This window comes from Pterocles gutturalis, unplaced genomic scaffold, assembly GCF_000699245.1.
Source record: "Pterocles gutturalis isolate BGI_N339 unplaced genomic scaffold, ASM69924v1 scaffold1745, whole genome shotgun sequence".
Classification (NCBI taxonomy): Eukaryota; Metazoa; Chordata; class Aves; order Pterocliformes; family Pteroclidae; genus Pterocles; species Pterocles gutturalis.
This window is the reverse complement of record NW_010143028.1, coordinates 68,717-84,367: the sequence shown is the minus strand read 5'-3', so window position 1 is coordinate 84,367 and position 15,651 is coordinate 68,717. Positions and strand designations below refer to the sequence as shown.

At 34.1% G+C, this 15,651-nt stretch overlaps 1 protein-coding gene across 1 annotated transcript in view; it reads right to left on the bottom strand.

Annotated features, from left to right (window-relative positions):
• Window positions 1-58: 58 nt before the first annotated feature.
• LOC104469836 (ryanodine receptor 3-like) overlaps window positions 59-15,651 on the bottom strand; it is a gene marked incomplete at its 3' end in the record, with an annotated part of 66,415 nt that continues 50,822 nt past the window's right edge. Inside the window, exons 2-4 of the mRNA XM_010084548.1 lie at window positions 13,206-13,325; window positions 4,248-4,355; window positions 59-133 (exon numbers count right to left, since the gene is read on the bottom strand). Of these exons, the coding sequence (XP_010082850.1) occupies window positions 59-133; window positions 4,248-4,355; window positions 13,206-13,325 (303 nt within the window). The remainder of the gene's footprint in view (window positions 134-4,247; window positions 4,356-13,205; window positions 13,326-15,651) is intronic.

The following is a 15,651-nucleotide window of genomic DNA, read 5'->3' as shown; positions in this document are numbered from 1 at the left end:
TATATTTTAAAATTAGAGTTTCACGTTACTCATTCTGTGCCAGTGCTCTTTCACTTACCATTTCACTAAACGAATGTCGAAGTAGTATAGCATGGCCATACAGCAGGGTTCTGTGACCACCCCCTTGAGCTGCCTACAGAACATGACAGACAAGTTTACAACTCTACTGCACTGCATGGACTACAATCACAATTATATAAGAACATGGAGACCTACTACAGTTCAAGTAACAAGTGCAAATAACCAAGCAAATAACAAAATGTATATGCTGGGCAAAAAAAATGTATTAATGAAGTAGCTACAGCAACAGAAAAATGTCTGCCAAGGGAACAAATGTAGTTCTTGGTCAAAGACTCTAATTATGACTTACTTTTCATATTAAGTAAAACCACTGCATTTTCAAAAAAATATTTTACATTAAGAAAGATACTACTTACCTTTCTTATAAACTTCTCAGATGCATTAAAAAAATGATAATAAAATAAGTATATGTAAACATACACAAAACAAAATCTGAAAGAAGAAAAGCACACATATTGCCTAGTAGTTTAAGAACATACTAAGGGTATCTGCTTGTAGGATCATATTTTCTTAAGCATTTACCATTCATTAAAGCAACTTAATCATTAATGTCAATCAAGCACAATTACTAATTTCAAACATGGAATTTTATTGCAAGATCAAGGAGAGGCAAAACTGGATTTTCCACACACTTCCTTCAGAAAATTAAACCCACATCTTTTGAACTCATTTTGGTGACCAAAAGAAAATAAATTCCGAGGGAAGAATCTTAAGAAAGTTACCCATGGAACAACAGACAAGCTTTGTAAGTTTTCAAGTCTGCTTCTCAGCTTTTTTCTTCATCTACCATCTTATTTCCTAGTTATTTCTACATAAGAAGCTTATTCAAACTAAAATAAATAATATGACCAAGAAATTAAATTCTTGATTTATTGTGTTTTCCACTAAAACTAAGATTTTTAGGGATTTTTTTAGAACTTGGATTCTAGATTGCATGAAGCATATTTTTAGGAAAGTAACCTCCAAATTTTTAAGAATTAATGATATCATGATTAATGTTAATACTAATTATATTATGGTGGGCAACATAATATTTCATTTTTTTCTCTCAGTCCACGTGGTAAGTCTTGAGTCACAATAGAAGATCTAACATCAGGATCCTGATAACAGGTTAGAAATTGATGACTTAAGGACATCTGACTTATCATGTAATTGCTTGAAACTGTTCTCACACAAACACAGAGCTTTTTTTCCATTTAAAAGAGCATTTACTTTATGGTCTTCTTGTTTCAGGTATATGTAGGCAATCTTTAAATACAAAAGATGATTCCCCAAAATATAACTTTACAACAGGGATCATCCCTAGTACACTAGGTGTTGCTGGAAAGGACTGCCTTTAAGGTGAGTTCTTTTCCTTGAATTCATGTGGAAGGGACCAACACAGTTAAAGGTACTTCCAGGAACTCAAACAATGGTTATACACGTGTAGGCAAACGATTTTGCACTCTATGAACAATACATTAGTTAAATTACCAGTTAGGTCAATAGGTTTACAAGCTGTGTACAACTCCCGCTCTACAGAACCCCAATTTAGAAGAGAGCAAGCTGAGGAAACTACTACAATCTGTAGCTCAACATATAGAATACTTAATACTAATTCAAAGGATTAAAAATGAAATGTTATTTGTCCAAACAGAAGCAATAAAAATCTAAAAGCAAATCATCAGAGTTCTTTTATTAAAACTACAATAAAATAAAAATCCTACTTCTATTTTTCTAGCTAATAACAAAGACATTAACAAATAGGGATTTGTGGCCTGATTATGATGGAACTTAGTGCTGTTAACAGATAGTAGACAGTCTTATGGAATTTTATGTAGTAAATTTTATTGAGAAATTTCTCAGAATTATATGGATACTATGTATAATCTCTTTCACAACATGATCCATATAATTATGTAAAATTTCTCAGTACACTTGGTAGCAAACTAAAAAAAACCAAACTCCTGCATAATGATTTTTGGACCCACACAGCAAATGTGTCAGATTGTTGGAAAAAACTGGAGACAAATATAAGATAGTTATTGCTGGTCATTCAGAGAACATAGCATACTTTCAGATATCACTATAAAAGGCTGATCAGAAACAATAAATAAAAAAATTCGAAGAGCTCCTACAACCTATCTCATCCATAAAAAATGGCTTTAATAATATATCCTGCAGGAACTTATCACTGCTTGGGGAAGAAAACCAGAAAAACATCATGTAACAGTGTATATAATACTTGTTTTATAAATTACAACTTTTTTTTTAATCAACAAGAAAAATCTTAACAGCAAAATCAACTGTAATTATAGACAGGTTGTCAGAACAAAGTTACGTGTAATTTGTAACAAATATACGCATACTGAGAACAAGCAATAAAACACCTCATGCTATTTTCTTACTGAAAGCTTCTAAGTGAATCACTTCTAATTCTAAGGCTGACTCATTAAAACAAACAAACAAACAAAAACCAAACAAAATACCAAAATCAAATAAGCTATGTTCTTCCTCTAAAAAAATCTGAAACTAACAGCAAAACTCTATTCTAAACTAAATTTAATATGGAAAGCAAACCATTCAATGGAACGATAGACTGGTGGAACCAATAAAAGATTAATGTTAATTATACAAGTCCAAATTCTATTCTTAGCAATGCTTTTGTATTGAGAACAGAATGTAAATGAACATTTTAAGATGTGCATTCCTACATTTCCTGCTGTCATTTTTCTCTACATACATACCACAGCATGTGGTATTATTCATCTCAAAAACAGCTTTTTTTCTGAAATCTAGTTGAGCAACTACTTATTACTATAACAATTTGCTTTCATCATGCTAAAGATAGTGCCTCACAACTAAAAAAAATTAACTTGATTGGTGGTTTTGACATACATCTCAAAACAGAATCAGTTAATTGTAACTTTAAAAATAACCTATGCATTTTATCAACAGCTTGTTGACAGAAGCTAATTAAGAGTCCACCTTCTCTGAAGGTAACAAATCCTTGTGGTCCAGAAAGAAAGCTTCTTGCGTTATTGTTCAGGCTTCCATTTTTTTATTTCATTCTTGCTATTTATATCAACTGATGTGCTCCTATCACAATTTCCCTAATAGATGGTACCCAGCTTCAAAATAAATGCAGGGCAAGGTAGCTTCAAAATAAATATAGCACAACAGACCAGATTTTTTTTTTTTTTATTGTCCACTGCCCCCAAAGCAACAGGATGATCACTTTTACCGAAGAGATCACTTGTCCTCTACTGCCAATCCCAAATATAAATAATTAATATATTACTAGCAACCTGAGATTAAATCTTTTGGATAAATTTTTGGGTGAATATTTTTGAAAAATAAACACTAAAAATTGTGTTACTCTTTAGGAGTCCTAGAAGAGTTTAAATCAATCTTAGTTTCCCTAAGCAAATGTTTTATTCATCAAGAAAGTCACTTCACACTATACTGTAAGCATTCCAGTAAATATGCTGATGCTAATATAGTATAATACTAAGAAACCCAAAGAGGAGGATTTTGAAATAACTATTTCTATCCAACAGTTCTTGCTTGTTACCACAGAGTAAGTAACTGAAACATTTTAGTTCCACAATTGCAAAGACAAATATTGTATTTTTAGCTGAATTAAAATAGATTTGTCTCTTTGTTTCTAGCTGTTAATTTCATGTGAGGATAAATCAAATTAAATCCAAATACCTGAAATACCTTCTTAGCTCAGTGAAATAAGATAGAATATTTACATGAGGAGAAAATTGTTTTGCTTTCCCCACTAATAAATAGTACTATAATAAATAATGCTTTTATGGCAAAGATTTATGTGTTAGACAAAACTCATATACTCTCCTCAGGTTCACAAAAGCCAGACTCAGTCCAAGGGTTCTCTTACTCCTTTTTCAGTATCCAGTTCTGGCCTGATGGTAATAAATGATCTCTGAAAATGATGTTTCTCGTTTTTTATAAATATTTCAAAAGACTAACTGCACCTGCTCCTCAATGCTTAAAGAAAAATGAATATGATTAGAGTAGTGGAGCAATAACGTCCCAGGAAAACAGGAAAACTGAAGAATCTGCTATGACATGAGGCCCTTCTAGAAAATCCTGAAGCAAGGAAAGAAATTAGAACAATCCATATTGAGAAATTTAATATTCTTTGATGTCAATTTACTTACCCCTTCACTAGCATTATCCCCTGTGCTGGCCAGCATTTCTTGAAGGGCTCTGACAGATAGGGACTGTTCAAGAACGAAATTACAGATGCAAAGGTCTGGAGGAACATACTGTAAAAATAAATTAAAGAGTGCAGAGCAGGTGAAACAGCATGAAAACTATGTTCAAACACATATGTATTTTAATTGTAAAATCCATAATTAATTTTTACTCAATGTTTTTTGAGATACATGCTATTTCCCTGTATGAAAATAATACAAATCCATTCTTCATAACTTGTCAGTGCCGTAACTGTACTTTTCCAAGAGCTGTATTCCTCACAGTAAAACAAAACATCTTCAGGTTCAAAAGTAAAAAGTTTTCCTCTACATATTATTGCCTTCCTGCTTTTTAGAATTACAACGTGAATTTTGTATTTATTCTCTAATGTCACTGACAAAATAGAAGGTTATGATCTTATTTGGCGTATAAGGTTAGCTGTCACTAAATGGCAGATTCAGAATCTTATAACAATATGAACTATTTTAGGAGGTCTTCTCAATTGTTGAATAAATCTATCTGCTGGTTTGAAACATAAAACATACATTCAAGAACAGCAGACTTTTTTTCAATTTATTGGCATTGATGTGTCCAAGGAAAGACGCATCCGAGAAAAAAAGTCTCAAGGAGAATCATCAATGCATATAAACACATGACCGGAAATTACAAAGAAGACAGAACAAGAGTCTATGCAGTGATACCCAGTGAAAGGACAAGAGGAAATTAAACTCCAACTGAAATACGGGAAATTCTATTTAAACACGAGGAAAGAACCCTTTTTTTACTGTGAGCATGCTAAACACTGGAACAGGTTGCCCAGAGAGGTTGTGGAGTTTCCATCCTTGGAGATACTCACACCCTGACTGGACAGTGTCCTGAGCAATCTGCTCTGTCTAAACCTACTTTGAGTGAAGGGGCTGGACTTAATGATCTCCATAGGTCCTTTCCAACCTCAACGATTCAGTATTCTTCGATTTATGATATAGATAATGGCTATAAATGAACTTTTAAACGGATATACACTCCTTTTTTACTAGTGTGACAGGAGGGAATAAAATTCCTGATAACGCTGAGTTTTAAGGTGGTGAAAAGGGAAATGACGCAATTAAGAGACTTCTAAACTTGCTGAAGTTAAGTCTTTACGGCAAGCTAATCAAGTACAGTCTTGGAATTCCCACCCCTTGATCTCTACTACAGACTCTAATTTTTGTGAGTGTGTGTTTTCAAACACATTTTGGAAAAGACTTTTAGGCCAAAGACTTGACATTGAAATTGCATACATTAGATATATATATATATAAAATTGTTACATATATTACTGAGGTAAAGTGAACTGTTGCAGCTTTCTTACATGACTAAATAATTGTAAATAGTAAGTAGTTCATAATTTCATTAACTCCCACAGAACAACTTAAATACTTGTCATCACTCATCTCCACTACGGGGTACTGTGGTTTTTTTAGCATTCATTAACTGCATCTGTGTACACAGACATACACACACACAAACCCAGTCATACTCTTATTTAAACTCATACTACACATATATATGTGTGTGTGCATGCATGTATGTAGCATCCATATACAGGCACACGTGTGCACAGAGATTGTAAATGGAAATTTATTCTTTAATAGGTTACATTCAAGACCTCTCACATAATCAAACACAGAAAGACAATGTTATGTCTCAGTGAAACAAATTACAAACGAAACTAGGTTAGATTTTGTGTCTCGTATTTGTCTCTGGAAAGACTTGTTTAGAACATTTTATTGTTATGAACATAAAAAAAAATCTATACAACATTAAGTAGTCTCTACTTCGCAATGAACCAGACACATAAAGAAAACTTCTGAGTAATGCTTCACCCATTACTCTACCGCCTTTAACTGCACCTAGTAGGCACATAAGCCATATCATTATTTAAAAAACCAAACCAAACCAAAGAAAAACACCCAAACAAAAAACCCAGATACTTTTCTGTTGTCATCCCGTAATACCTTTCAGATCATGCAGCATCCATTTTATTAAGACATTTTGAGCATGTATTAAATCACAGTGTCCTTGAACATTTGAATTTAAAAACCAAAAACCAACAATCTTTATAACATCTTTCTATTTTCAACATGGAACTTAAATGCAGAAACTAAAGTGGAATATTATCTGGGGGAAAAAATAACATAGCTGGTAATCTAGTTTTAACCAACATCAGACTACCTCTGGCAGTTAATCCCACTCCAAACTGAATATGACATAATCAGTACGATCCAACACCTACCAGCTGAACAAAAGAACTCCCATCTGTTCCACTGGCCACTGGTCTTGCACCACATAGGCTGTATTTTGATTTGTAAATTGTTGCAGCCTTTACTTTAGTGGTTTATTACTAAAAGACACACTCTAAACAATGTACTCCTAGTCACGGTTTGTATAAAATATACATCTTAGGTTAACGCAATTGATTTTTCACTTCTTATTCTTTTTCACGGCCTATGGAGTATTCAGCTTTATTTAAGGATATTACACTGAGAAATATGAAATAATGATTTTTCCATCCATGATTTAGCGTAGCTAACACATCTTTCCAACTTGCAGTGTTGCACAATAAACTAACACATGCATGCTCTCACATACCCCATTTCTGTGGTTGGAAGGCAACAAATTCTGTTTTAAATTCCACTGACCTGAGAAATATCAGTGAAAGGTAATTTATGTGGATGGTACATGACCTAAGTAGCAACTGACCTCCTTCGTTAATCTAGATTGCTTCCTTTAAAAAAAAAACAAAACAAAAACTAAAAACAAAACAACAAACAAACAAACAAACAAAAAAAACAAAACCCAAAAAACTAACTATTGAGTCTGTCCAGGCAAATAATACTCTTTTTGCAAATGATACTGTTTCATACATTTGATATTCAACAATCACTGTGTAGCAGACAGTTTTATACTCTTAATAATTACACAGCTAAAAAGGTCTTAATAAAATCTCGACCATCTGCTAATCTATGCTTTTTTCCCCCCAACTCTGAGCAATGTTGTATTGTCATGTGTCCCACAAAAAAAAAAAAAAAAGTGCCAATAAGGGATGTTTGGTCACACAGAAGTACTGAGAGGTGAGGGTGTGGTCAGGTATTAAGACAAGGTTTTAGAAATCTGCTGTAAGGTAACAATAGGCATAGATATTTATCCCCCTTCTGGCTATGGGAAGTTGAAATGAACATATAGAAGTAAGACAACATAATTTCCAAGAATCATCAATAAAAGAAAAAATTCAAGTGGAGAATAAAGTAAGGTATTTTACAGGCATTTAAAGATATGCCAACCAAGCATTATTGCAAGTAAATGTGTAGCAGAATAACTAGACTGATGAGATATACAATAAAAGAAAAGAGCAATTTGGAATTAATAGTTTTTCGAAGTCAGTTACAGCTTTCGGGAGTTCTCCCAGCACATCTCTGCACAGTCTTGTCCATACATACAGGAAGATAAACAAAAAGACAAATTTGACACAGGAAACCTACACAAATTGCAAACTAAATCTGAAGAAACAATTGACACTTCTACTCTCACAGCTGCTCTTTTTATAAGAAAATTTTTATTTCTGAGATTATTTTAAACAGGTCTTTCAAGTAGAGTTATGAGTTTTCCAAGAACATACTCGTAACACTGAATACATGTCATTTTTCTGAGTGTTAAGATAAATAAAACTAGCTACTGAACTGGAAATGTTCAATAAATCTGCAAAAAAATTGAATCTTAAAATAACTCTATTTTCTCACAGAAATGAATCAGAGTCCAGGTCAAGTTACTTTATTTTCATCTAAATTGATTTATGGAGGAAGAGCAGCGAGCAGATAAAGTATATCAGTAGGTCAAAGCTGACAGGAGATGTGACATGAAGAAACAGATAAAAGCTACACAGTAGCTAGAGAGGAGCAACACAAGCAGTTATAGAAAACACGAAGTCCTACAGCAGTGAATAGGAGCCATGCTTTGTAACAAACTGAAAAAAAAAAAAATCTATCAGTACCTAAACACGAAGTCCTACAGCAGTGAATAGGACCCATGCTTTGTAACAAACTGAAAAAAAAATAAAATCTATCAGTACCCAGGACTTCTCTCTCAAACGGCTCAAAATACTTTATAGAATTTACAATAGAACAGCAAGCCACCATTCTAACAGACTTCTGATTGACCATAGATACACTCATCTGCCTCAGTTTTCCATGTAAAAGGGAGACTCAGGAGAATTTTCTCCTGTAAGGTACACTGTGATTTACCTAGAAAACACTGCATTTTCAAAATATGGTGTTATTTATTAACATTGTAAAGGTATGTGCAAACCTAATCATCAGTAGCGAAGGAGAGCTACCCATTCTAAGCCAGTCAATACTACACAGTGGTCTAATTTTCATTTGTCCTTTCTTAGAATATACAGCAAAATGCAGCAAGACAAAAAACAAGGCCACAAGAATAACCACTGCTAAGGCCACACCTGGAGTACTATGCCCAGATCTGGGCTCCCCAGTACAAAAGCAGTATGAGGCTACTAGAGAGGGTCCAGCAAAGGGCCACTAGGATGATTAAGGGACTGGAGTATCTTGTATGAGGAAGAAATGAGACGATGACCAATGTGTATAAACACCTGGAGGGCGCAAAGAGGATGAAGCCAGGCTCTTCTCAGTGGTGCCCAGTGACAGGCTGAGAGGCAATGGGCACAAACTGAAACACAGGAGGTTCTATTGGGTCATCAGGAAAGACTTTTTCACTGTGAGGGTGACTGAGCACTGGCACAGGCTGCCCAGAGAGGTTGTGGAGTCTCCATCCTTGGAGATATTCAAAAGCCGCCTGGACACAGTCCTGGGCAACCTGCTCTAGGTGGCCCTGGCTTGAGCAGGGCAGGTGGACAAGATGACCTCCAGAGGTGCCTTCCAACTTTACATGCTCTGTGATTCTGTGAGGAGTAAAGTGCAATGAAGTTTCTAATACCAGTCTTCTACGTATAACCCCAAGGTGGATAACACATTGACTCAATGTACGCAGTTAATGCTTGTTGAAACATTCTTACAAGCATGCTCTGACAAAGAGTTTTCTGTCAAAAGATTTCAAGGAATTATTTTTTTACATCAAAGCGACACAGTCAGGTAAGTACAAAGTGGCAGTGGAGGGAGCACTGAGAAAAGCTTTATGCTGAAGTTCAAACTTGTTTCTCATCAGTTCTGCATCATGTCTATTTTGTCAGGGTACTGTTATGTCAATATGCAATAATTATTATTTACTATAAAAATAATAGCTGTGCTAATAGGTGTGGGGCAATTTTAACCACTTTCATACATACTTATGCTAAGTTTGTACTGGGTTGCATAGCTGGAAAGAGAAGCCCATAAAATATTCAACAAGAAAACCCAGGTCTCACATTACACTTCAAATATAATTCAGTCTTCTGGATTACTCCAGGCACTATCATAACATTAAATTCTTGCAGGTGATATGCTCTACTAACCAAATTTTTGCCCGCAGCTTCTGGTCTGCAGTGTAAAAAACACTAAAATAAGCTGGTACAGGTTACCAATTTACTAGGTTTACCCTTACTAGACCTGTAACTTATTCCATTCTGTCATTAGGACAGAAACCTTATCTTAATTAAGTTTAATTCCCTTCAGGCATTTAAGTTTACTTGACACTTTTGCTATTAAAAGAGATGTTAGTGTGTTGCAAATACTTTTGAGGTGTATTTTTTCTTAGGTATTGGTAGAAGTTAGCCTTGCTGCACCAGACTATCATCTCTGAAATACATCATCATTTAAAAGTATCCCTGTAAAAACAAGGAAAACAGCAATGAAGTGATATAACTAGATCACATTGTTCAACAATTTTGCTATTTCTTGTTTAGTATAAAAAAATATAATTTTTCACTTTATTTAATTAGATTTTTTCCCCTTACATTTTAAATATCAGACATTGTTTAGACAAACATTTTCCAATAATTCAAAAAGGAGCCACATAGAGAGAAGGAATGTAATTTCATAGTACTGAATTAATGCAAAAGTGCATTTAAAATCCAGTTACTAATAAATTATTAGCAAACCAACACTGTAAAATTGTTTACTAACAAATTGTAAAGAAATAACATGCAAGCCGCTTATGGATTTACAGTAAAATTTGAACAGAAATATCTTGTAATTGTTGTTCCCTTCAGCATGTCACAAAAATTACCAAAACAGCTAATGGCCAACCACAGAAACCCCATTTTTTTCCTCTTTAAGTTTCTAAGAATTTTTTTAAAAAGAAATATACCTTCTCTTTCCTTGCCCCACTTCCTTTTAGATACTTCTGTCTTCTGACTTTCATTATGTACAGCTCATTAAAAAATTCATCATGAAGTTGTACCTTTTCATGTTGGAATTCACAGACACACTGAGGTTTCTATCCTGTCTATCTTGTTATGTCTTCTAGAATAACTGGAATGGAAAAGTATTTCTTTTCTTGATTTAACAATATTTAGCCAAAGATTAATGAGTGAAGAAGCTGTCACATGTACCACAAATAGATTTTTGCTTCAGTAAAGTGGTCAACTGGAGAAGAGCTGGTAGTAGAAGGTATCACTGATTTTCTGCTCTGGAATTCTGTTGATAAATATGCCTTGAATGTTCTTTAATGCAATTTCTTCTTAATAGACAGTAGAAATCTAGCTTTTTAAAAGTAATTTCCAGGGACAAGGAAGGGATAAGGAACCCATCTCAGGTAAATAGTACCATTTTAACAGGGAGGACAGTCTTCTTCTGTCTAAAATAAAAGGACTTCTGTTATCAACATTCCTATTTTACAAGTTTATGGGCAGTCTCCATACTTTCCATTTCTGTGTCCTCCTCCAATCATGATTCTCATAGCACTTCCTGGAGCAATCTCTACTTTACCGACATTCTTATGAATTTGAACGCCATGACTGAACTCTATTCCAGCAGCACTGCCACAGAGGTAATTAATTTGCAGAGATGGTATAACTTCCCATTTCCTACCAAGTTTATTTCGATTATGCCTCTAAAGACTGCTAAATCCCTTGAGCACATCATCACTCAGGTAACCTAAAACTGTGTAACATCCACTATGACCTTCACATTCCTTTCAGGGGACAAGAAAGAATAGTTTCCCATTTTGTAAGCATATTTACATGCTCAGTTACCAGACTTTACACTGGCAGCACTGAAATATACCTCTACTTTCTAATAATATACAAGGCAGACTTCCTGTGTGTGACATGACTTGACCAAATGTTTTTATCATCTGAAAAAATTGCATATGTTATGTTAAATAATGTCTTAATTGATAAAAATACTCAACAGCACAGCAGTGAGTTCTCACAGAATCCTGCAGGATTTTATTAGAAACACATCTATTCAATAATTGTTTTTTAGTCCACCGGATGTGTGCCATTTTGGTTTTCTCTTTCTTATTTCACAAACAAAATTTTGTTCAAATGTAAACGAAAGTAAGCATCATCGCTAAGGGCTGTTGGTAAGTACTGTACTCTCTAGTCATCCAGATTAACCTTCTACAGTTCTTCTTTTTAAACAGATGTATTTACATGCCTCTTTCCAAAATTCTTCACTGTTGTCAGTTAAGACCAGCAGTTCAGAAAGTTCCTCGGTAAGCTCTTTTAAAGCAGTTACAGACAAATTTTCTGAACCTCTTAATTTTAAACAAAGTTCAGAAGCTTCTGTAGTATTAACTGCTACTGAGACACTTATGTAGATCTATGGCATTCTACAGTAATACAAACCATTCCTCCCTTTCTTATAAGAAGAGGAGCAACATGCTGTCTTAACAGATTGCGATGGTCATTGTCAGCAGTAGACCATATTGCAGTTGAGCCGTCCATCAATACAAAATTCCCAATCAGTGCTGAAGATTTTAAGACAGTAATTGAAAATACATATGTTAAAACTAATTGCTTTTACTCAAGCAACTGAAAAGATTATTGGTGATTTGTAAAGTACACCGGAGATCAGTTATCTGACTGAACTCTTGGAATGCAAAGAAATGCAAATTTATAAGTAGCATAATTTTTCATCTTAGAGATGAACAAGGACCTCTAATATTGCATAAATAAACACTATAGATGTAATATAGTCATAACACCTAGACTACAAATAGGACCACATGGCAACATTCCAAGAGAAAAGACCTCACTAAAATAAATCAGGAGAAAAAAATTATCAGGGAGAAGAGAAAAGAAATAAAGACATAAAACAAAGAAAAAGAAAATTATGCAGCGAGAACAAAGAAGAGAGCAAGAAGGTCTTCCTCCATTTGCCTCTATTCTTAATATTCTGCTCTAGTATGCATCTAAAGTTTCATCTCTTCTCCCCTTTCTCTTCTCAGGGTCCTCTTAATACACTTATTTTCTTTTATTTTTTCTTCAGAGCCCTCTAGCTTCATTTTTCCATTTGCCACTTGTCATCTTTAAAACTTTTCAATTACTTAATAATTCTGTTCTCTGTACTCTCAACTTTCTGATAAATCAACTTGGTTAGAAGCAACACAATGTCAGTAACTAACAGGTGACAACGCTTCTAAAATTATCAGTCCAGTATATCATGATATTTGAACTTACAGCAGCAATAGGAATAAGTTTTTTAGTGAGCTAAAATGTTAATGGAGATCTAATCTTGAAAATATGAACTATTTCAGTTACAGGAATTATTTTAGATATAAAGAATAGTGGCTTTTGACTGTTAACAGGTATGCCTCAAAGTACATTTAGCATCTAAGAAATCTTATGTTGCAGTCACAAAAAGAAAAGCATACAAAAGGGGCATCTCGCATCACATTAAAGAAACTGCAATTAAATGTATTCGTGGATAATAAGTAGCTTAACATTCACTGATCAGTTACACTAGTTGAGAGTATCAACTTCTTACTTTAGCTTCTGATGTTGGTTCCAAAAAGCACAGGCGATTCCCAAGTCCCTCAGCTGCCAAGCAAAACTTCCTTTGTTCTTTGTGAATACTGGCAACACACTGAAGTACTACTTCATCATCCTGTCACAAAACAAGGTATGAGAAAAAAAAGTAAATATTTGGAAGTTACATACACACTATAATGCTAAGAAATCCTGGAACTTGTTCAAAGCAAACACATTATGCTCCCATAACTGATACCATGTACATATGCAGAGATTCTTTTGATGCATATGTAAGCAGATGTTTATGAACAGATTTATATTCAAGACTATATCAAAGTGACAAAGAACACGTACTGTCTCCAGGGCTTTCACAAGTGTTGTGTCCTTCTGTTGCTTTAGCAGTGGCTTGCTATGGTGCCATAAAAAACTGTAAGCACACTCTTACTCGGTTTTACTCAGTAAAACATATTTAATTTTTACAGTAAAAACCTGTTACTGTGATTTTGCAAGCAACAGTAGCCTAAATATAAACAAATTTCTTTTGTTAGCACAGTAAGACCTCCACACAAGTCCTCTGAATGCATGATCTTAACTTTTAAGGTCTTGTTTAATTTAGAAACCTCTGAGTACAACCAAACATCCAAGAGGCATTTTCCAAGTGATGGTTCAAATACGTCATAAGAACTTGCTCCTTAAAAGATACATTCCAAAAATAAGAACGCTGCAAAAGTGACATGAAAGAGGCCTAGTATTTAGTTATCCTAACCATTCTAAAAGCCCTTTTACAAATTGTTACGTAATGCAATGCCAAAGACACACTTACTCATGAAAGTGTCAAACCCTTATTCACCTCTTAACATGCGATACTAAAGCTGATATAAGCGAGCCAAACCAGATTATTTTTAGTGTTCAACTGTGTCAAAGGTATATGTAGAACTGAAAATAAATTTATTTTCCAAAATTTGTCCACTAAACAAGAAAAAAACCACTTGCAGACTAGCACATAGAACTTATTTTTATACAAGCATGTTCACCAAAAGACACAGCCTTAGAAGTTTTTAAGGGGGCGGAAGCTGATAAAACAAGAGCGATATGATATGTCAGCCTCCCATCCCGCCATGAAGTTATCCTGGTGTCAATTATTATTGTCAAAGCAGATACACAACAGCCGCCTGTACTCAACTCGGAGATCACTTGAACAATTATGTTCTAAAAGCAGCTCTGCTTTTTCCAGTGCTCTTATGCAACTGCAATACTACGACAGTAGCACAGCTACTGACACTGGAAATAAAAGCTGGGAGCAATAAAGTGATTTTCACCAAAGGAATTAAGTGACAAGCCCTTTAAAATAGGAATTCAAAAGCAGGTTTTAATTTGTATGATTTTGCAAGTGTGTGCAAGTTACACAGCTTTCTTTTAGGCAATGCTTTACTGCCTACTTACTACTACTAAAATGGACAGCTATTATATTTCAGACTAATCAGCAGTTACTGACAGTGTTTCCTTATCTAGCTTTGCATAACAATCAATAGTGTTTTTAACAGGACAGGATGGGAATTCAAGATAATTTTATAAAGAATTTTGCAATGTATAGTCATGTAGGAGGTAAACAAAATTAGCTAATTAATGCTAAACAAATTCATTTTCTTTTTCCCCTGCTGTTCTGCTTCCATTTCTGCAAATGCTCTCTGAAAGTCTCAGCTTTCAAACTCAATAGTAAAAACATTTCTGCTTTTTAAACTTCAGGATAACAAATTGCAAAATATAAAGAATATAATTAAGCACTCAATACTACATTCCTCTGTTCATGAATTTTAAAAATTGGCATCAGAAGCATATCTGGGGGGGTGGGGGATCAGAACATGTATAAGACAAAAATAAACATGTCACCTGGTTCCTGTACAAATCTTTGAACATACATATTTCAGAGATTTAAAAAGAATAAAATACTTAAACATAAATTTCTAAATATCAATACTTTGAACAAAATTGAGATTTGACACTTAGCTTGCACTTATCAGTGGATTACATTACTTATATACAGCTGAAATGGTATTTATTCTCCCTACTACAATATTAATCATTCCACAGAGGCATATACATAGTTCTATTGTAATTCATATGTTTCTAAAAAATAAAACTGTGCCTTCAGACAACATATATAATAAAACCAGAGTTACTTACATAAATGAATGATTTTCTTTCTAAATCCATATGCATAAAAGGTCAAGAGTTTCTAGCATAATGAAATATATTTTAATCTTCTAGAATTCAAAAAATAAGCATTTCTTTTCAGAATTTCAACTGGCTTCATAAAGTCTGAATTAATCATTAAATGCCTTAACCCCAAAATACACACACGGATAATGTCTTAAGTAAGGACTGTATGCAGCATTCAACACCAAGGTTTTACATTATTCCCCTAAATTTCCAACGTCCCTTTCATTTGTGCTGCAACATTT